At 40.3% G+C, this 22,027-nt stretch overlaps 1 protein-coding gene across 21 annotated transcripts in view; it reads right to left on the bottom strand.

The window, feature by feature from the left end:
- SYNRG (synergin gamma) overlaps nucleotides 1–22,027 on the bottom strand; it is a 94,530-nt gene that overhangs the window by 21,648 nt on the left and 50,855 nt on the right. For 17 of the 21 annotated variants that reach the window (XM_079904248.1, XM_079904243.1, XM_079904240.1 and 14 more), the window contains 7 exons: nucleotides 21,110–21,228; nucleotides 20,912–20,974; nucleotides 14,994–15,941; nucleotides 5,580–6,173; nucleotides 4,072–4,235; nucleotides 3,230–3,283; nucleotides 2,634–2,730 (listed from right to left, as the gene is read on the bottom strand). In XM_079904248.1, coding sequence (XP_079760374.1) covers nucleotides 2,634–2,730; nucleotides 3,230–3,283; nucleotides 4,072–4,235; nucleotides 5,580–6,173; nucleotides 14,994–15,941; nucleotides 20,912–20,974; nucleotides 21,110–21,228 — 2,039 coding nt within the window. The remainder of the gene's footprint in view (nucleotides 1–2,633; nucleotides 2,731–3,229; nucleotides 3,284–4,071; nucleotides 4,236–5,579; nucleotides 6,174–14,993; nucleotides 15,942–20,911; nucleotides 20,975–21,109; nucleotides 21,229–22,027) is intronic. The other 4 variants (XM_079904245.1, XM_079904249.1, XM_079904237.1 and 1 more) reach the window with 1 other exon arrangement.

The raw sequence follows: 22,027 nt of genomic DNA on the forward strand, positions 1-22,027 counted from the left end.
GCTAATGCAGCTGGTGACTTTAAGTTGAAGCCAGTGCTCATTTACCATTCCAGAAATCCTAGGGCCATTAAGAATTACGCTACATCTACTGTGCCTGTGCTCTCTCTATAAATGGTACAATAAAGCCTGGATGACACACATCTGTTTACAACACGGTTTACTGAATATTTTAAGCCCACTGTTGAGGCCTAATGCTCAGAAAAAAAGATTCCTTTCAAAATATGGGTGCTCAGTGACATTGCACCTGGTCACCCAAGAACTCTGATAAAGATACACAACAAGATTAATGTTTTCATGCCTGCTGAACACAGAACATCCATTCTGCAGCCCATGGATCAAGGAATAATTTCAACTTTCAAGTCTCAGTCTTTAGGAAATACATTTTGTGAGGCTGTAGCTGCCACAGATGGTAACTCCTCTGATGGAGCTGGGCAAAGCCAATTGAAAACCTTCTGGAAAGGATTCACCATTCTAGATGCCATTAAGAACATGTGTGATTCACGGGAAGAGGTCACAATATCAACATTAACAGGAATTTGGAAGAAGGTGATTCCAATCCTCAGGGGTGACTTTGAGGGGTTCAAGACTTCAGTGGAGGAAGTAACTGCAGACGTGGTGGGAAGAGCAAGGGAATTAGAATTAGAAGGGGAGCCTGAAGATGTGACTGAATTGCTACAATCTCATGATAAAACTTAACAATGAGGTATTGCTTCTTATGGATGAGCAAAGAAAAGTGGTTTCTTGTTGGTAGAATCTACTCCTGGTGAAGACTGTTAAAATGACAACAAAGAATTTAGGATATTACATAAACTTAGTTGATAAAGCAGCAGCAGGTTCTGAGAAGACTGACTCCAACACTAAAAGAAGTTCTCTGCTGGGCAAAATGCTTTCAAACAGCATTTTATAGTATATGGAAACGGTTCATGAAAGGAAGAGTCTATCGGTGCAGCAAACCTCACCGTCATCTTACGGCCCCCCCCAGCCTTCAGCGACCACCCTGATCAGTGAGCAGCCATCAACGTGGAGGCAAGAGCCTCCCCACCAGCAGAAAGATTATGACTCACGGGAGACTCAGATGATGGTTAGCAGTTTTTAGCAATAAAGTATTTTTAAATTAAGGTATGTACATTGTTTTTTTAGACATGATGCTACTGCACACTTAACAGACTACAGTAATAGTGTAAATATAATTTTTCTATGCACTGGGAAACCAAAAAATTCATGTGACTCGCTTTATTGAGATATATGCTTTTTTGAGATATATGCTTTATTGCCGTGGTCTGGAACCAAACCCGTGATATCTCCGAGGTCTGCCTGTAATTAAGAAGTATCTCACTCCTCTGAATGCCCAAAGATCTACAAAGTCTGTGGCTTCATGTATCTTTTATACACTTGACACAGAATGGCTCTTCTCCTGTGGTCGCTGAATTATGGCTGAATTCTTTCAGCAAGGATGAGGGTGCCAAGGTCTCCACATTCTAAGGACAGCTGCCAGACGTACCCCCAACCCCTCCACCAGCCGCTATAAGAGAGGACTGGAAGAATCCCAGGGGGTCTTCAGTGGTACATGCTCAGCCTCTGTACAGCAGCACAGCTTGTCCTTCCTCCCCCAGGGGAAGGGCAGGAATCACAGCCCACTCTAAGCCAAGTGAGGGGGCTTCTCAGATGGTCTTCCACCCTAGAAAACTGGTAGAAGGAAAGACAGGCACCCCATTACCCGGTGAACATCTGTTTATGCAGCAGAACTGTGCCTGTCTGGGCAGGACAGCGGAACCAGAGCAAGGTGGCAGGAGGAAGGAGAGCCCACATCCCTTCGTAGCCACTCATGCAGCAAGTATTTGCGAGTGACCATTATGTGCCCGGCCCTAGTCTAGGTGCTGAAGACCCAGCAGTGAGCAAAACGGACCCAAATCCTTTCCTTCTTGGAGGTTCGTTCTAGTGGAGGGAGACAGATAATAAGAACAGTAAGTAAAGCATTTAAGATATTAAAGGTGACAGGGCTAGGGAGAAAATCAAGCGGGGAAAGAGACGGGAAGTGCCAGGGTGGCGAGGCATGACATGGCTTTGAGTAAGACAGGCCAGGAAGACCTCACTTAGAACATTTGAGTAAAGATCTGAAAAAGACTAGGGTCCAGTGCATGTGGCTCTGGCAACAAGACAAGCCTGAGCTTGGGGAGGAGAGGACCACTGAAATGGACAGGGATTGAGATTTCATGTTGGACTGGCATGTCTGATAGCTGAAGGTGGTCAGGAAGTTAAGGAATCTGTGATGTCGGTGAGAGGTAGAAAGGAAGAATTCAACACAGCATGGTAAGAATTGATTGGAGACCCAGTGATTTAATTTTCTTTTTTAAACCAATAATTTAATTTTAATGGCTCATCTAGTTCAGACTCTTTGATAAACCAGTAATTTTACACTGTGTATAACAAGGACTGGGAAACCTGGCCAAAGAGACCCGAAGTCAAATGGTTGTTCCTGTCTGGGACTTAAGTGTCTTCTCTACAAATGCAGACGCTACTTAGTGAAGTCATATGTGGCTTGAGAGATCTAGATTAAGCTATGTAACATAGGGACAACTGAAGAGACTGCAAAGTGTCATGATTTTGGATAAGCAAAATATAAAAGCACATACCTAATAAGTATTCCATGCCTTGAGCTGACTGAATTACTTCTGTGCACACAGAACTACTACTGATTCCATTTAAGGTATCATTGGCCTTCTTAATGACCTACAAAGAAATGAAATCACATCACCTTATGTAATCAGGAAACGTCATTACAAATCAATTTACTATCAGTAGAAAACCCAACAGAGAGCCAGGAGGTGTGGAAACACATGACTGATTGATGTATATAGAGGACTATGCTGAAACAAATCTGAGAATTTAATTTTGACACTGAAGAACCAATCCTTCATTTTTTTTGGAAGAGGAAAAATAGAGGTTCTTTAGCTTAAATATTATTTTAACTTGGGCAGAGATAATGATATCATTTTGTTATGTCTTTAACACAGTGACAGAAGAGGGCACGGTAGTTGAGTGAGCTGTGTCTACTATCATAGATGGGAAAGAAGCCTTGCTTAAGATGTGTGACTTTCCACACAGCTTCTCTTTGCGCAAGGCCATCGAGGCAGAGCTCTGCGAGTCTATCCAAATGAACCCAGAAGGCAAGATATGTACACAAGGGGCATTTCCGTACATGTGAACATCACGAAAGTGACAGACTCACCTCTAGGGCACTCCCTAGGCACCGCTGCCATTCATATGCATATCTCTCATTCTCCTGTGAATTTTATAAAAAGAACTGGGTCAAACCAGCAAGCCTGGAATCCTATTTGTTACTTCTGTCAATTCAGAGTACTGAAGACTTTCCTGTGCATGAAAATCACTCTAGTCCAAGCACAACTTATCTTTTTGAACCCACTAGTGACAATTTTTAATTCCTGATAAATGTAACTTCCAAGCACACGACTTGTAAATCTGAGGGAAATGTTTCTTCGTTGATTCCCTTTGTAAATGTTGCCTCATTTGTGCCACAGCGGAAGCTTCTTTAAAGGCACTCACCATATAGGTGTCTAGTACAAGGGCCAGTATCAAACCACGGCTTCCGGCGCCATGGCTTCCTGAGTGTGCGTGTGCGCGTGTGTGCCAGGGAGGGACGAGGAGCGCTAAGAGTGTTGGCTGGAGGAGGAAGGCAGCATGGGACTACGGCGCTGTGAACAGGAGCAGTGAGAGGACCCAGGACATCTGCCCTTTCTCCTCTATTTTGAGGCTTTACCATTCACTAAGGTGATAAAGTCTACGTGCTCAAAAAGAACCCCGTGAAACACCTGCCTGCCTGTGAGGTCCCAGGAATAGTTCCAGTTTTAGGGTCACTGACTACTTTCAGTGATGCCACATCTGGGAGGTACTTTCACCTGGGGCTAACGTCACCATTCTCTCACTGTAATTACGTATTTTACGTCTGGTGCTTTGTGACGCTCTGCCCCTGATTCCCCAAGTGAAAGCCGCAAGCGCTTTTTCTCAGGGCCCTCAGGGGCTCAGCCCCCTGCGGACGAGGAGCCCGCTCACCTCCACCTCTCCTGTCAGGTCTTTGTACTTGTCGCGGATGACGGGCAGGGCGGGCTTCTCGCTCAGTGTGTTGGAGCGGTCTCTGAAAGGCTGCTCCAGGGCCGGAGAAGGAGAAGAACGGCTTATTTCTTTATCACCAAGGCTCAGACTCCGCTTGTGCGATCCTGGGGGAAGTGGATGGCACAAAGGTTCTGATTACTCAGCTTAGTGCAAGCAGAGGCTCTTCCTTGCTAACACGACCCTCTTTTCTTAGATGTTTGTGTCAGGAGGCGTTCACACCCCTCATTCAGCCTGTCTGGCAAGCTACATGTTGAACGCTTTCATTTGTTCTCTCTTGCTTGAGTTCCTTGCCTTTAATTTTCTCCATTACGCTTCTCCGATCTATCATAATTCTTCCATAATTCTAAGTGCGGAATCACTGGAGTCTGGAGGGCTAAAGGGTCCTTCTAAGTATCAGTGCATAAGAGGTGTGTTGCTTCTCCAGCCATCAGTTAGGGATTTGTACTGACTTCCTCCATCTCTCCCAATCTAATGGAAATCAACGAGCCCTTCTGTCAGGATGCGATTAAAGCAAAAGAGGCAAACTTAAATGCCTTCAGAGGACAGGCAAGCAAAGTAAATGACTGAAGAAGGTCAGCTGGAGATGGAAGTGGTGGGGACTGCGACACTGGGGGGAGCACACCTCAGCTGTCAGAGGGGGATGTTGCTACTCAGCTCCAGCTGCCTGTCAAGAGGTGGGAATGTAGGCCTAGTACTGCCAGATGCTACAACTTTTCAAGAAAAGCTAGAGGGACTTCCCTAGTGGTCCAGTGCTTAAGACTCCATGCTCCCAATGCAGGGGGCTCGGGTTCGATCCCCGGTCAGGGAACTAAGATCCCACATGCTGCAACTAAGCCCGCGCACTCTAGGGCCTGTGCACGGCAACTTGAGAGCCACAATGAAGACCTAGCGCAGCCAAAAATAATTAATTAAAAAAAAATAAGCTTACAAAAAAAAAAAAGAAGAAAAGCTAGAAATCCAGATTGTGAAGTGTCATGATTTCTATGTATCTGCAGCTGCTTCACATATTAGAAAACCTTCCATGTGGGTCAATCAAAGCAGGTCTGCAGGCTGGATCCAGATCCACAGCTACCATGTTGCAGCCTCTGGATGAAAAGATATAGTCCATAGCCAGCGGACAAGAGCAGAACTAACTTGCCCACAAGGGGATCAAACCATTTCTCTGTCTTTTAACACGGCACACCTCTACCCCAAACAAGCGAATGAACAACAGACTGGGGGCTATGCTTATTTTTAGCCCCAAAAGCAGTTATCTGAGGGATACTGGTTTAACTTCAGTTCAGTCTCAGGAAAACCTTCTTTTATAGCTATCTGTCATAGACTCTGATTTTAAACACTGGAAAATCTATTCCTGCTAGCCCAGGGACTACCTTCTTATTCTAAGAAAGAACATCTAACACTGCAGTGGAAGAAACCATGACGTAAAATCTATGTTGGAAGCCACTCACCTTGAACGGAAAGGTCAAAGGTTGCCAGCTCACTTTTGATCATTTCTTCACTGGATTTCATTTTGCCTTGTGAATTGGCCACTAAAAAGTCAAATTTGCTGATTTTGGGCTTTTCACTTTGAAACTCTCCAAAGTCATCTGCACATTCTTTGGGGGTGTCGTGAGAAGCGCTGCTGGGGGCTGGGCTTGGGCACGTGGCCTCTTGGCTCCGTTCAGCCGCAGGCAGGTCCTGTCTGGTGAAATCCCTGTAGTCCTCGCTTTTATATTCCTTTTGCTCGCTGGCCTGTGGGATCACATCTTTAAAATTGGCAAAAGCCGGAAAGGTCGTCTCTGGAAGAGCATCCTCGCTTGTGAGGGTTGTGACTTTGGAGAGAGGTGTCATGGTGAGGTTTTCGGTACTGCCAAATGAAGTCTCTTTCTTTTGAAGAGCTGAGGCAGCTGAGGAGGCCCTGCTTCCTGCTGAGAGGACAAATGGAGAGAGTTTTCTGCCCTGAGAGGCATCATCCCTGTCTGACCAGTCATAGCTCGTAAGTGTGCTCACTGCAAAATTGCTACTGTAGGTTCCAAAAGCAGCACATTTTAAGTCCTCTACATCTGAAAGGGAAATAAGACCCCACAATTAGAGGCAAGCTCACCATTTAGGCAAAATGCCCTAAGCTCTGCAGAAGCAAAATGTCTAGCACTTTTGATTCATTTTATGCGATGTTGGAGTTAACTAAATTTAGAGCTTGTACTAAAATTAAGGAAGCTGGGCTGTAAAATCTGATCTTGAAAAATCCACATTAGCCTTGAGTTGGCATTTATACTTAGTAACAAAGAGCCATCTTCTCTGGATAGTACAATTCTTAAAAAAAGATAGGAGGTTCATCCACCAATGTATATACAGTTTGATATAAGAATAGGGTCATTTAATCAAATGTCCGTTCACTTATGAACTTTAAAATGTATTTGCAATATTCCCTGCCTAAAACAAGTCTCTTTCGTTTCGACTTTGCTGGAAAATGTTCCTTTATAACACGGCCATACGAAATGTACACGACAAACTAATTAGAAATTGACAATATCCCAAAACTAAAGTAAAAATAATGTTATTTAACTTTTAATCAGTTATTAGGAGTTTCTGTCTAGGCAAGGCCACATATGAGATTTTAATTGAGCAGTTACTTACCTAGTTGTTATTTTGGTCAATATGGACGTCATATTGCTGTGATGGAGTATGAGGAAAGAAAAATCAGTCTAAACTACTTTAATCACTAAAAAAATAGAATCAAAGGTCTGGGTCCTCTTGGGCTCCTGTTTCTCCTTCAACTATGTGTAACCCCCTCATTTAAAAAAAAAAGGAAAAGAAAAGAAATGCTGCAGCAGAAGACTCATTTTACATGCTTAATATATCTTTAAATAATTTAAGAGGTGGCACAAAACAGCAGAAAGAATGTAGGTTTTTGATTCAGACAGACCTGGGTTCAACTCCCACCTCTGCCACCTACCACTTGTGTGACACTAGGCAAGCTATTTAACATCTCTTAACCTCGGTTTGCTTATCTGTAAAAAGAGAAGACCATGCACTTGGAAGGGCTGTGTTATGACATTAACGATAACAAGCGTAAAGGGCCCAGCCCAGGGCCTGGTGAGCAACACAGCAATTACTATACAGCATAGTTGCCACCAGCCTCAATGTGGTATTTAGTTGCCTGCCTTAGGGCCTAAAATAGAATTGTTTCAAAGAAAAAATGAAAAGTCAACCCATCCCTTTAGTGGTCTTAGTAGGGAAAATTTCTTGCTCATTTTCATAAAGCAAAACCAGCTGACGCTGAGTAACACTGGTGTGGAGAAGCAACTTTCCAGCAGTGCTGTCCATTCAGTCTGGCTGAGAGGTGTTTGGTCTCATTTTGGTCATTGTACACCAGGTAAGAAGGCCAAATGCAAGACTCCCTCTCTGACAACCACAAACATGGATTAAAGGAAAGTGCTCAAAAGTTCTGTGACCCAGATTTTCGTAACTCAGTCAACAGGTAAAGCAACACTGGGCTTCTTCATCTCTCTTACACGGCAATGTTGCATAGTTTATGAGAAGGAAGGGATTCCTGACATCGCTCCTCTAACAGTGCACCCCAAATAGCTCTCTCTCTCTCAACCCTATTAGGAAAAGGGCACTAACTGAATAATAAAAAAAATGGAAAACCCGAGATTTACAGAGAGGCCAACCAGTGAAAAGCAGGTAACTGCCACAGAACAGCAGTATATTTTAAAATTCCGTAGTGCAAATGGTACCCTTCAAATTTAGCTTATTAAACAGGAGGGAAAAAAAGATTCAGGTGAAAAATGTACAGTTTAGAATGAATGAAACAAGACTGTAGGCAGAACACCCTCTTAGTCTCTGGCTGTAGTGTTTATTTTCCCCACTATTTAAAGGGATCAGAAGGTGCCCTGACTCAAATGAAGTGAAATTCTATCAGGAGGCAGATCAGATGCAGTTAAACACAAGATGAGTGAGTCTTCAAGGGGTACATTCAGAAGAATGTGTCAGAACATGAATTTTTTATTATTACATCCTACCAGAAAGCTCTTTGAAGAAGCTGTATTGTGAACTACTCCCAGAATCTCATCTACTAAAAAGGGTAGCAATTTTCCTAGAGACCAAAGATAAATTTAATAAAAAGTCAAGCTCTTGTTCAAGCATTGCAACTAAATTGCTATGGTAATAAAAAAGACCCTTTTGTGCAATTATGCAGCAAGGAAAAACAAGTTTTCTTTTTTTTTTTTAAAAACAGAAATGACTGTAATATAATCAGGCAAAAGGCATTATAAGCAATAAGGGAATACCTTAGTTGAAGACCTTTTAAGTATTTTTTATAACACTATAGGTCTTCAAGAAACGTTTCTTTTATTAAGAATGATAAACATAACATTTTGCCTTTTGGAACAACTCACAGAAATGACCAAAAGAAAGATTAAAAAAGAAAAATTTTATATTTTATAAGATAATGAAGAGTAATGATACTGGATATATGAAAGTCAAGCCTCAAGGCTGATTTTTTAAATTTTACTTTTGCTTATTTACTAGCTATATAGTGTAAAAAAACAATTTACTAAAGTGCAATTCATTTGAACACATAAGGAAGTACTGCTACTACATAAGGAACGTGAGAACACTGTATTCCTAAACCTTAGCATTTATAAGCAATATAAAAATACAGTTTTATTTCCTAGCATGGTGAATATTAGTTAACTGTTTTTTTTTTTTTAAGTAAACCTTTTTTTTAGAAAAACGTGGTAAATCAGCTCACTGAGGGTAGATTAAACCAAGAAAATTCCTTATTTCCCATGTTAACAGTTCTATGTTTTCTAAGCAGTCAAATGATATGTATTATTGTACGATGGTCTTAAAAATAGTAAAGATTCTATAAGAACCACAACATGAGTGATGGAAAAAATAATACGGAATAACCCACATTTTATTTTGCAATCACTGAAATTACTGTAGGTGGGTTTTCAATTTGATAGCTGAATTCTGAAAATTGCAAGAGAAAAAGGAAAAGAAAACAGAATGAATGCAATAAAAGGAACAGAGAATCACTGCTGTATTTCTGATTCTACTGGAAAACTCTTAGGCTGTGCTAGGTTGAACTGCAATTGCACACAGATAATGCGCCAAATTGTGTGCTTTAATATATGTATTTGTTTGCAACCAGGAATGTCCTGTTACTAAGGCCAAAGGAATAAACTATACAATCTGTTTTCCACCATGGGTCTCAAATTAAGACATGGATTTCTTGCTTACACTGGCAAGTAACCCCATCAGTCTCTTCCATAACCTCTATTCATGTCCCTTCTGCACGGATGTTGTACGTGAAAACAAGGTATTTCTTGGAACAAAGAATGTGAGCTGCTGCTACAGGACACAGAAGGCCATACCGATTCCCATGGATCTTTTCTAAAGCTGTAAGCATATGTGCCCAGGTGATTAAGAGTTACTGGCTTTTGAGAAAGGCGTTTAGAAAAAGAAAAGAGATACATGTGCAAATTCCGCTGTTCCCTAGTGTTTTATATAGCAGTTAAATTGTTCATTGGCCTAAGGAATAAACAGCTTTTAATTTCCAATACTGATTGAATCCAAACTCTGTTCTACCAAAGCAAATCATGAAATATTTATACACTTAAACTTCTTTCCATTCCTGGCCTTATTCTACCTTCTGAAGTCAGTCATATTTACATTCTCTATTAACTACAGAACCTGGCCCGACTGTGTCCTCTAAGTATCAAACACCCTGACAGGTGTTGGTGAAGAAAACAGGAATGAAAGTGATCATAGTGTAAGAATGACAGGCCATAAAATGTTGCTGTATAATCGCCTTCCAGTGTTTCCTAATCTGCATAGAAACCTCCCATTCTTCATGTGTACTTACTCATATAAATCTATAGTTTAAATGTTGTCAGGCTATCAGTAAGCACCTGCAGGTTTCCAGGTCAGTGCTTTAAGTTCAATAAAGAAAAGTGGCAATCCTGTGGATATTTTCAGTCCAGAGGAGGCTGGAAGGCCACAGAATGGTGCCAAAACATACAGTGGGACATGGTCATCGTTAAAAATCCCACAGAAAAAAATCAAATGAGCACAGAAGATGGCAATTACAACTAGAGCCTTGTGACCATGCAAGGGAGAGGGGAACACCCAGAAGACCATACTATGCATATGACCCTATATAGCTAATGGGCCAACATTTTCCAAAACAACCTATGAAAAGCATTCAACTGATGGAAAAACAAAGCTGGAAAGAGCTCTTTAAATATTAAATTGGTTTGATTCTTTGAGTTATTTTAGGATTTAGCCCAGCTTCTTTGATATTGCCAGAATCCCCTTCATGTTCATTAGCTACTTTTAAAAATCAGCAGGGATTTTAATGTGAAAAACAGAGTGACTGTAAGATATAAATACATTTGTATAATTTCTCAGGCACTGATGTGTGAAGTCAGGCACTAACCACATCTTACTTTACTTGGCACTGGGGTAAACAAAATGGTGTTTTTTGATTTGTTGGAACTTACAGAATACAGCCTTCAAGTCTTTACTGAAAGTTTATATTGTTATATGTATTATCAAAACTTCCTCCCTAAAAAGTAATATTACTCTGGACACATTAATTGCTCAATTTGTGAATGTGATTATGTTTTATGCACAGGTATATTCATTTTCTGGAGCCTGCTTAAATGCAGAAAGGAGTTAAAATAAAGCAGTCCCAGATGGACCAATACAGCACTAAATAATTCCACTGACAGAGGAATTCCTTAGCCAAAGCCATCATGAGACTGGCACCAGAACATTCTAAAAAAAAGGCAACTGGTATTTTCACTAGATGGAGGCTACACCAAAATCTCTTTCTTCCAAATTAGTTAATACACATCATAATTAAAACATAGTATGATTATACAAGGTTTCGCAAACCAAGTACTATTCACTTTCTAAAGAATTATGCTCTGGAAAACACGGTATTTTGAATGGCAGACCCAGCTTTTCTTAGTGTTAATCTAAATCCCAATATGCAACTTTTCTTTTTTCTCAAATGGCATAGTTCAGATACTGTAAGTAATCTCTCAGGAATCCTATTCAAAATCCTCACCTTCAATGGTTTAATTTCCTTTCTGACTCAAACTTTTAAAAAGAACAAAGAACCAAAGCGTCAAAATATAAGGAAAGGGCTTCCCTGGTGGCGCAGTGGTTGAGAGTCTGCCTGCTGATGCAGGGGACACGGGTTCGTGCCCCGGTCCGGGAAGATCCCACATGCCGCGCAGTGGCTGGGCCCGTGAGCCATGGCCAATGAGCCTGCGCGTCCAGAGCCTGTGCTCCGCAACGGGAGAGGCCACAACAGTGAGAGACCCACGTACCGCAAAAAAAAAAAAAAAAAAAAAAAAAAAAAAAAATATATATATATATATATATATATATATATATATATGGAAAAAAATTTAAACAATGGAAACAACTCCCTTTTCCCAAGGTTTTTCACTATTATTATACTCTAAAATGGAAAAAAATTTCCAAATTTGGCCTACTCTTACAGCTAACTTTTGTGGGTCTTTCTAAAATTGTTTTCTTAAAAATGAAAAGAGCTAAGAACTTGCTTTACGGACTAAGTTAAAAAAGACCAAGGGTGGCTTCATACTACATTCTGAAGCTGGAAAGATAACATGCTCTACAATTAGTGGACGGAGTGCCCAACTTCAAACTCAAATCAAATTCAGTCCTGGAGACTCCCTGGTATTAACAATAAACACTTTTCATTACAGAGATTATCAATCTAAATTCAGTTTACATTTACTCTGCTCAGAAGTTCATCTCAATACCATTCGATAATTTATTTTAAATTAAATTTATATATACCTAGTTATTAATAGATATGGCCCTTTCCCCAACACTAAACTCTTAGATCTTCCCCTTCTCGTCACAGTATAATTCCTAGTGGAGACAGGCTCTGTGATGTTTACTAAGCAATAAAATCTTCACTAGAAGTAAGGAATAAAATTTCTCTCTATTACGTAAAGTAATGTAAGGTTTACACTTATCTTCTAAAACGTTTTAACTTACATTTTAATCCAGTGCCATGTTAAAAATTTATATCTGTGGAATTATAAGGGGAAAAGGCTAAAATGTACCAATAACTTTCTTAGGAGAAAGGTGTTTGAAGAAACAAAATAAACAAAAGGGAAAAAGCCCTCTAACCACAGGAGGGTTTAAACTTGATACTAACCAGGTATTTCTTTGGTCTAACCCTGGAAAAGTACAAATTACACACATCCCCACACTTTCAAAATGTGTGAAAGAATTATTTATTAACGTTAAGACTTACAGATCACAAAGGAGAGTGGTACAGAAGAGCTGGGAAAAAAGTCATCAGAATCAGCATGCAGATCGGTATTTGCAGAGGAATATACCAAAGCAAGTTTGAAAAGGCACATTCACACAGAAAATGTCTAAATTGAAAAAAAGACATCAGAAAAGCAGCCAAAAAATAATAATAAAGCGCTGATTAAAATACAAAGATTTTCAATGTCAAAGAAGAGCTACTTTACAGGTAGGTAGGTAGGCAGGTAGCTACAGAAGCCTTGCTAACCCTTTGAGAGTGTCACAAATGAGGGGCAGCTCTTGCTGCCAACGAAACCAGATGATCTTAATGACTGCACATCAAGATGCTTTAGTGCTGAGAGATTCAATTTAGAGGGGGGACAAAAGCAGCCTAGTTGAAATTATATGCAGCAAGGGCTCAAAGGGTTAAATGTAATAATACGCAGAGAAATCAGGCAATGTTATTAGTGTTATCTACCTTCCATACAAAGAATTATAGCAAGAGTTAAAAGAGACAGTATCCCCTTCAGAGTCGAGTTAGGGTTTCTAAACAGGATTAAGGTCCAGAGATGATCATCTACTACGTTTTATTCTCTCTTCATCAGCCCACTTCTTATTTCTCCAACAAAAAGTACCCTTAACCCTCAAACTAAGAGAGCAAGAGATACTGTGCGTCAACATGAGGATAAAGAAAAACCAAGTTGCACTGGAGAAGTCCCTGCCATTTACCCTCTTCAATACATTCACGCAGCAGTTTTGCTCAAGAACGATATAGCTCATTGGTCAGACATCAACCCCTTTTAACAACCACTCTAAAGGGATACTGCTCCTTTCGGACAGGAGGTTTACAGATCAAAAGGAGGGAACAATCCTCTTTTAAGAATATCCTCAAACTGAAGAAACTTGGCTTGAACGTTACAGGTTCCAAGCTGGGAATGTTCCAAACATACATAAAAGGACATGAGCACAGAAGATTATTTTAACAGGTCAATCAGAACAAGCTCAGTCACGAAACCAATCTCCCCTCCCCAAATGGAAAAAAAAAAAGAAAAGACACCCTCCCAAACGCAGATTAGACTCGTCTCACAAAGAAATCTAGTTTGGCACTGTGAAAGAATATAGATTCACTTTCAGAAAAATAGCTTCTAATTAATAACTTCAGAGCCCAAAAGGCTAGTATACATGTTATGAGATTTTAAAATAAAAAGCCAATATTATTGTTCAGAAAATGGAGCACTTTGCAACCAACTGCTGTAGCTCAAGCAGCTCATACAAAAAAGAAACAAAATCACTCTAGCAAACAAACAGCGGCAAAAAAATAAATAAATAAATAAAGGAAAACATTTGAAGAAGGGTACATTAGAAAAAGAAGTAGACAGTCGGGGCACAAGCAGCCCTGCAGACAGCCCACTGCACTTGGCAAGTAGCCTGTGGAACACGTCACTCCTCCGATACCTTGCTCCCAATTCAGCACCCTGTTTAAGAAGACCTCTAACATCTCAATAGCCAAAGGATGGATGCAATTTTGTTTTCTGACTTACCAAATTGATATATGCAAAAGCCGCCATACTTTACTATTTCTTCCTGAATCTGTAAACTTGGGAGTGTCTTATGTGTCCCTCTCTAGTTAAACGACAAGGAACCCTTCGTACGCATAATGCATTTTCTGGAATAATACAGTAATGCTGAGATATTTCTCATTATTAAAGGCCACAAAATAGGTTTATCTTTCTATATACATATCAAAGAACAAAACAAAATAAAAACTAGGACACTTGGGAATCTAGTTTTTCTGACAGGAATTTGGACTAGAGAATCAACTGCTACATGTAAATCCACATGGAATTTAAAGAGGGCTCTCCTCTAAGATGTTTTCAAACATTTTATGAGAAAGTTAGTAGTTACCCTATCTACCATCTACAGTTGTGTTACAATTTACTACTTCCAGTAATAGCGTTAACACTGAAAACCGTACCTCAATTCCACTAACAACTCCTGCCCTCCTCCTTGCCAGACCCTGGCACACAGGGCATCCAGGTACAAGCTCTTGCCCTCTTCTCTTATAGGGATGTGGCAAAACTGCAGTATAACTGGCTAGACACTGTTACTTCTTGGTCTAACAAGAGTCGGTTTCTATAAACCAAACAGAATACTCTATTGGCAGCTGCCAAATATACCCAAGAGAAGAAAAAAGGAGACGGAAACATTGACTTCACTCACAGAAATGGAGGAACGTTACTGACACTGCAAAAGTCTTTATAAAATTTCTGGCAATGTGTGGCTCATTCAGCAGTGGATTTTGATGTGCCTCAGACACCAAGTTGGTGTTAGATTTCAAATGTAAAAATATCTTAGCTATCCAGTCTAAGTTTCATTGTATTCATGGTATCCACATATCCAAGTATCCACAGAATCCAATTCAACACTGCTTTAAGGGGACTGGCAATGAAGAGGTTAATTATTAGACATTCATAAGGGTTAAGAGCCAGAGCCTTCCTCTTCTGTAAATCAACACCCACAGAACCATCTTTGAGATCTATATCACCATCACCAGAGCAATCTCACCAATTCCTCACCTGCAGCAGGAGGATGCTGGCCACTAACTGTTGGTAAATCCAAAGAGCTATCAGACATGACATGCTTAAGATCTCCTCCCACATCAGCCAGTTTCATGTCAAACTGAACAGAGAGTGCATCTTCAGAGTCCTCCTTGCCAGCACTGCTGCCACCAATGGAAGGGAGATCCAAGGACTTCACCGAAGCAGAGTCTTCTTTGGTGTGTCTGAAAGCCACTGCTTTCTCTCCCAGGGATTTGTCCGAGCTCATGGAAGAAAATTTACTGGAGTGGAAGTCAGCGAAATCATCATCGCTCTTTCCTGAAGGAGTGTTATCTTTCAGCTCTTCAACACCTAGTCCCGATCCTTCCAGAGAGAGCTGTCTGAAGACATCGTATTTGGTAGACGCAGCGGCAGAGCTCTGTCCGTTCTTCACTGTGCTGCTCACGCTGCTGCTTAGAGGAACCGGACTACTTTCCTCTTTAAGGGCCTCATATTTGTCATCTGCCTTTTGCTCAGATGAAACAGAACTATTACTGAAAGCCATAAAATCTGCAAAGTCATCCTGCTCCCCAACAGATGCTGGACTAGAATATTCCCCAAAAAGGTTGAATTCTCCAAAATCATCAGCCAAACTAGAAGTTTTAGTTGACGCCAATGTCGTCATGGGTGCCACAGATCCCGTGAGCTGGGGTCGTGAGGAAACAGATTTTGGTGCACTGAATGCAGCTGAAAAGGACAATGGTTTCTCACTGCTGCAAGTAACTGAGGAAAACATATCTAGGTCTGCTAAGTTCAGAGGATTTTTCACCTGTGTTTGTGGTTTCTGTTGGATAGCTCCTGAGGGGAAGGCTGCCGGAAAAGGTTTGTCTTTTGCTGGTGGCTCTAGTGGTGAGATACTATCGGCGGTTTTAAAATCGGTGAAACCATCATCATTTCCCGCAGATCTGAATTCTGCAAAGTTTTCTCCTGCAAGAAAAAACACAACCAAATACAAAAGAATGCTGAGCTAAAATCCCATGATCCATATTAAAGTACAAGCATATTACAGACGTTTCTCTCACTGGCTTCACATTATTTAACCACAGTTTAATAATATCCCTACCAAATATCCCTTTTGTTTCCACACTGAAGGCTAGTGATAGGGAAATAAATAAAAATCAAACTGAGCACACGTATCACACGATTTTCATTTGCTCATTTCAGTGTGATATGATATGTGACATGATATGTCTGTGCCAGAGCCTTCAGCTGTCCAAAAGCATTGCTCTAAGGATGTTTTCTCACTATTGCTAGCCAGCCAAGCATACAGGAGAATAAGAAACAGGCGCTGGACAGTGGTTTAAGAATCCGCCTGCCAACGCAGGGGACACGGGTTTGAGCCCTGGTCTGGGAAGATCCCACATGCCGCAGAGCAACTAAGTCCGTTTGCCACAACTACTGAGGCTGCGCTCTAAGCCCGTTCGCCACAACTGCTGAGCCTGCACGCCACAACTGCTGAAGCCCATGCACCTAGAGCCTGTGCTCTGCAAAAAAGAGAAGCCACCACAATGAGAAGCACTTGCACCGCAACGAAGAGTAGCCCCTGCTCGCCGCAACTAGGGAAAGCTTGTGCTCAGCAACGAAGACCCAACGCAGCCAAAAATAAATAAATTAAATAAATAAATTAAAAAAAAAAAGGAAATAGGCGCTGGAGGTTCCTGAAGAGAGGCATATTAAAACACATAGTGGCCCTTTAAAGATAAAATGTGTTACATGGTAATCAATCAGAAAAAAAATATCACAGGTACCAATGAAGTATTATGAAAAATCCTGAATCTAATATTTAGGATGTACAAGACTCTGCTCAGCTAGGCACTTAAGCTTATGGTTAGATACTATGTGGTTTTGCTCAAGTATATTGAGGCATTAATTTGAAGGGATTTGATGAAAAATTCTGAAAAGGCATCTGCTTATTTGCAAAGCATTCTTGCTAAGGGCACATTATAAAGTAGTTCCCCCCACACTTTCCAACAAATAAGCTGAATCTTACCCAAAAAATCCATGAGTACTTGGGCTCTTCTTGAAATCAGCAATCTCACTGTACCAATCAGCACTTATTCTTATTTATTACAATTCAAAGGGATTTGAATACCAATTCCATTATTAAAAATTTTGAGGGGACTTCCCTGGTGTTGCAGTGGTTAAGAATACGCCTGCTAATGCAGGGACACAGGTTCAAGCCCTGGTCCAGAAAGATCCCACATGCCGTGGAGCAACTAAGCCCATGTGCCACAACTACCGAGCCCACATGCCACAACTACTGAAGCCCGCGCACCTAGAGCCCGTGCTCCGCAAGAGAAGCCACCGCAATGAGAAGCCTGCGCACCACAACGAAGAGTAGCCCCTGCTCGCCACAACTAGAGAAAACCCACGTGCAGCAATGAAGACCCAACACAGCCAAAAATAAATAAATAAATAATAAATAAGTTTTTAAAAAAATTTTGAGGATCGGATTTAAACTTTAGTTTATATTGTGCTACTCTGAGGATGGGGTTACTGACAGCATTTTTTAAATTAGTTTTTTAGTTAGAGAAAATAGGTACTAAGGTATTTCTCATAAATAATTAAATAGATGCAGTTAGATACTGATAAAAATCTGGGCCCATGGTTCTTAATAGGGTTTCTATTCTTTATTATCACAATAATTTTATCACTCATAGGCATAAGGTTAGGACACAGATGATCTCAGTTTTTGAATAGTGCCTGAAGGTCTTCCATAAAATCCACTAGGTTATACCAGATAATGAAAACCAGAGATAAACCAAATATAAATATAGCTATACTAACATCACTTATTATTTAAAAATATGAATGCCATTTCTGGAGAGTTATAAATTAAAACACAAGCTTTAATTTCTTCATCCATTTTTTAAAATTCTACTTTTCCCTAAAAATGAGATATAGAAGCATATGAACTATAAAAATGTGTGTAAAACCAAAATATAATTCTGCAAATTGTCACTTAAATAATGCAGGCTTTAAATATATTGTGCTTATAACATGATATATACTTTGATACATCATATGAAAAAAGCATGGGGGCTTCCTTGGTGGCACAGTGGTTAAGAATCTGCCTGCCAGTGCAGGGACATGGGTTTGAGCCCTGGTCTGGGAAGATCCCACATGCCGCGGAGCAACTGGGCCCGTGTGCCACAACTACTGAGCCTGCGCTCTAGAGCTCACAAACCACAACTACTGAGCCTGCGTGCCTAGAGCCCATGCTCTGCAACAAGAGAAGCCACTGCAATGAGAAGTCAGTGCACAGCAACAATGAGTAGCTCCCGCTCGCCGGAACTAGAGAAAGACCGCCTGAAGCAATGAAGACCCAACACAGCCAAAAATAAATAAAATCAAAAATAAATTTATAAAAAAAAAAGAAAGAAAAAAGCATGGAAAATAATGGAAGCTTATTTTCCCCCTAATTTGAGCTACTTAACAAATTCACCAGCATAATTTATCAACACAGAGAAATCTATTTAATATTAGGGAAATTTCAGAAAGAGAAGAACAGCATTCAGAATTTCTGTATTTTATGTTTTTATACATACCACTAATAAAACTAAAGTCAATTTCACAAATTGACAGAAGCAGATGTAAAACTTTAAAAATCGCCCTAGAATTTTAGGCAAGTACATCAATGATAATATTTGTATTATTTGTGTAAATAAAAAGGTAATAAGCAGTCAATTTTGTCACAGCCTAAATTTTTGATGTGCTCCTTTAAAATATCTGTGAAACTGACAAGTTTTGCTTTGTTATTTTATAAAGGAAATCACCACAGCAAACTAAACTTACTGATGAATTGTAAACGTTTCCACTAGAAATGTAACCTGGGTGAAAGGGTTAAAAAGAAATAAAAATGGGTGGGTTTACATGTTAAAAACACAGGGGCTTTTTGGGCAAATAAATTAGTTGCAGACACTGGAAGATTGCTTATCAGGAGGTACATTAAGCATATGACTTCATGGGTAGCTTTTCAGTCCACTTTTTTAAAGTTTTAAATTAATTAATTAATTAATTTTTGGCTGCGTTGGGTCTTCGTTGCTGCGTGGGCTTTCTCTAGTTGCGGTGAGCGGGGGCTACTCTTCGAAGCGGTGCGCGTGCTTCTCACTGCGGTGGCTTCTCTTGTTGTGGAGCACGGGCTCTAGGCATGTGGGCTTCAGTAGTTGTGGCATGCAGGCTCAGTAGTTGTGGCTCACAGACTCAGTAGTTGTGGTGCACGGGCTTAGTTGCTTTGCGGCATGTGGGATCTTCCTGGACCAGGGCTCGAACCCATGTTCCCTGCATTGGCAGGCGGATTCTTAACCACTGTGCCACCAGGGAAGCCCTGTATTTTTAATGAGAGTAGAAAAAAATATATTCTCCTAAAATGAACAAAGTTGGCATCTCTCCCTGGAAAGCCTTAAAGGTAAGACAGGAATGAAAGCAAGCACACAACAATGCCAACAACCATCTGGGATTCTGTTCGTAAACTACTGCAAAAGCAGGGCTAAGATGTGCTGCTTACATTTTGGTGGCACCATGGTGTTTCCCAGGAATAACATACATATCATACGATCACTAATACCAGAGTATATAAAGAACCCTGATATTAAACCATGCTCTTTACTCCAAACTTGCCTTGGCCCAAGAGTTGATAAAAGCATTGCTAGGAGTAAATGCCAAATTAACAAACCAGAAGTTCCTCTGGGGTTTATTTTTGTACTCATAGTACCTAATACAGGCACTGAGGAAGAAAGTTATTACATCCTAAAGGCTTGAATGAAACACAAGGAAACATTTCTAGAACCTAAGAGCTGTAAAAGATTGAGTATTTCTGGGCTTCCCTGGTGGCGCAGTGGTTGAGAGTCCGCCTGCCGATGCAGAGGACACGGGTTCGTGCCCCGGTCCGGAAAGATCCCACATGCCGCGGAGCGGCTGGGCCCGTGAGCCATGGCCGCTGAGCCTGCGCATCTGGAGCCTGTGCTCCACAACGGGAGAGGCCACAGCAGTGAGAGGCCCGCGGACCGCAAAAAAAATAAAAAACAAAAGAAAAGAAAAAAAAGATTGAATATTTCTACAGATATTTAAGCAGTACACTTTCTATTTTAACTTTCACACATACACCTTACCTTTCCTGTAATTTCCCCCCACCTCCCCACGCCCTCCCCATTGCTCGGAGAAAAGGGTTAGAACAAGTGATTGTGGAAAGATGTTCCAAATTTGATTGTCCAATACAGAGAGGTAGAATGTGGTACTGTTTCCAGGAAGAACTCCTCAGTAGAGGATAAAAACTTCACAGCATGCGTGGGTAAGCTTTGAAGGACATCATTTGACCTATGGATTATCTAAATCCTACACATCAGGTTTCCAGTAGGATTCAGCCACAAATATGACTTTACATATATGGCTCTCAAATTATCATTCTACATTCCCTTCTACTCTATTTAAGCCCTTCTATCAGAGATAGGAACCACACAGGCACACAAAGCCCTCTCACTTCTACTCATTAAATTACAGCCAATTTTGAAAATCTTGAGATGTAAAAGACTGGCTGCTGCCTTTCGCACAGTCCACAGATTGCTGCACTGCCAACAGCTCAAGTCTTGTTTTGAGCGTTAAAATAACCGAAAGTGGTCACAGGAGTCTAACTTGGCTTGAAGGCTTCCAGTGAAAGGGAATGCACTATCTTCAAAGGAAATTGCATTATTAGAAAATAATTTTTCTAAATTATCAGTTATTTTATTATCTAATAACTGAACCACATTTTTCTTTCTTGTAATTTCCAGAGCTACATAACGAAACAAAAACAACCACACAGTAAAATAAAAGAATGTTTGGGATGCTACTGAAAGAACCATAAAAGTCTCTTATTAAAAATTGAAATAATTTATCCATTTAAGGAAACAAAAACTTACCTAAAGATTTACTCTCTGCTGTCTGTTCAAGTTCTCTGAAAGCACTATATTTATCACCAGGCTCTATGATGAAAAGACAGAAGCCCAATTAAGGTTAGGAACCTTAAGATCACAGCTCAAGGACATTCACCATAAAAGGTCACCACTAAAAACAAAAATTTACATTCACAGGTTCATGAATTTATGAACTGTTTTTACCTCTAAACGGAACAGTATTTTCAGAGGACTTGTCAGCTGCAATTCCTTTAAACACAGCATATTTATCCACTGAAGCTGATCCTTTAGTTCCAGGAAGTGGCATCAACAAAGAAGGGGCACTAAAAGGGAAAAAGAAATATTTCTTAATGACTAGAACATTGTCTCCTTACCTTGTCATCAAGGAAGAACTTAGAGTTAAAATGGCACACAGATAACCTAGTTAAAACTCATGGCTGCCTACTTTAAAAGTTAGAAACTATATAGGTACACCACAAATGACAAAAAACAACATCCTTTTCCTTGAAAAAACATATATTGAAACAACACTCAAGCAATAATTCTTTTCTTGATTATGTGAAGAGGAGTCAGATCCACACTGACCATCTATCTAATCATCTTTAAGCCATAAGAACCACCGGAATGGCATTAGAAATAGATTATTATAGAATGATGACTTCCTGTAATTTTAAATTTAGGTCCATAAAACTGTGAAAGTGAACTGCTCCAAGTACGTATACCCAATATTTTAAAGTAAATTAGGTTAACCTTAATATAAATTATTCTCTAAACTGGGTTCAGAATGCAGAGGTGGAATAGTTAAGATAAAAATCTATTTATGAAATGCTGTTCAAGCCAAGATGTAAATTGTCCTTCTTTTGATCACACTGCATTGCTTAGTGGCAGAAGTTCCCACATCTGATAAGCAGCAGTAGAGTTAATACAATTTGCATTTTTACGAGGATCACATCAGCAGTTCCAGAAGCTATCTTTGCAGCAAAACAACAATCACTTCAAAATTAGATAAAGATACTTTTGCCTGTGGACACATTTCCCTGCTGGATGGAAAAATAGTGTAATGAGTAGTATCTGTGTGGGTAATTCTTGGGCGGCTTAAACACAGACTATAAAAGCACTGCC

Source organism: Stenella coeruleoalba (genome assembly GCF_951394435.1).
Source record: "Stenella coeruleoalba genome assembly, chromosome: 19".
Taxonomy (NCBI): Eukaryota; Metazoa; Chordata; class Mammalia; order Artiodactyla; family Delphinidae; genus Stenella; species Stenella coeruleoalba.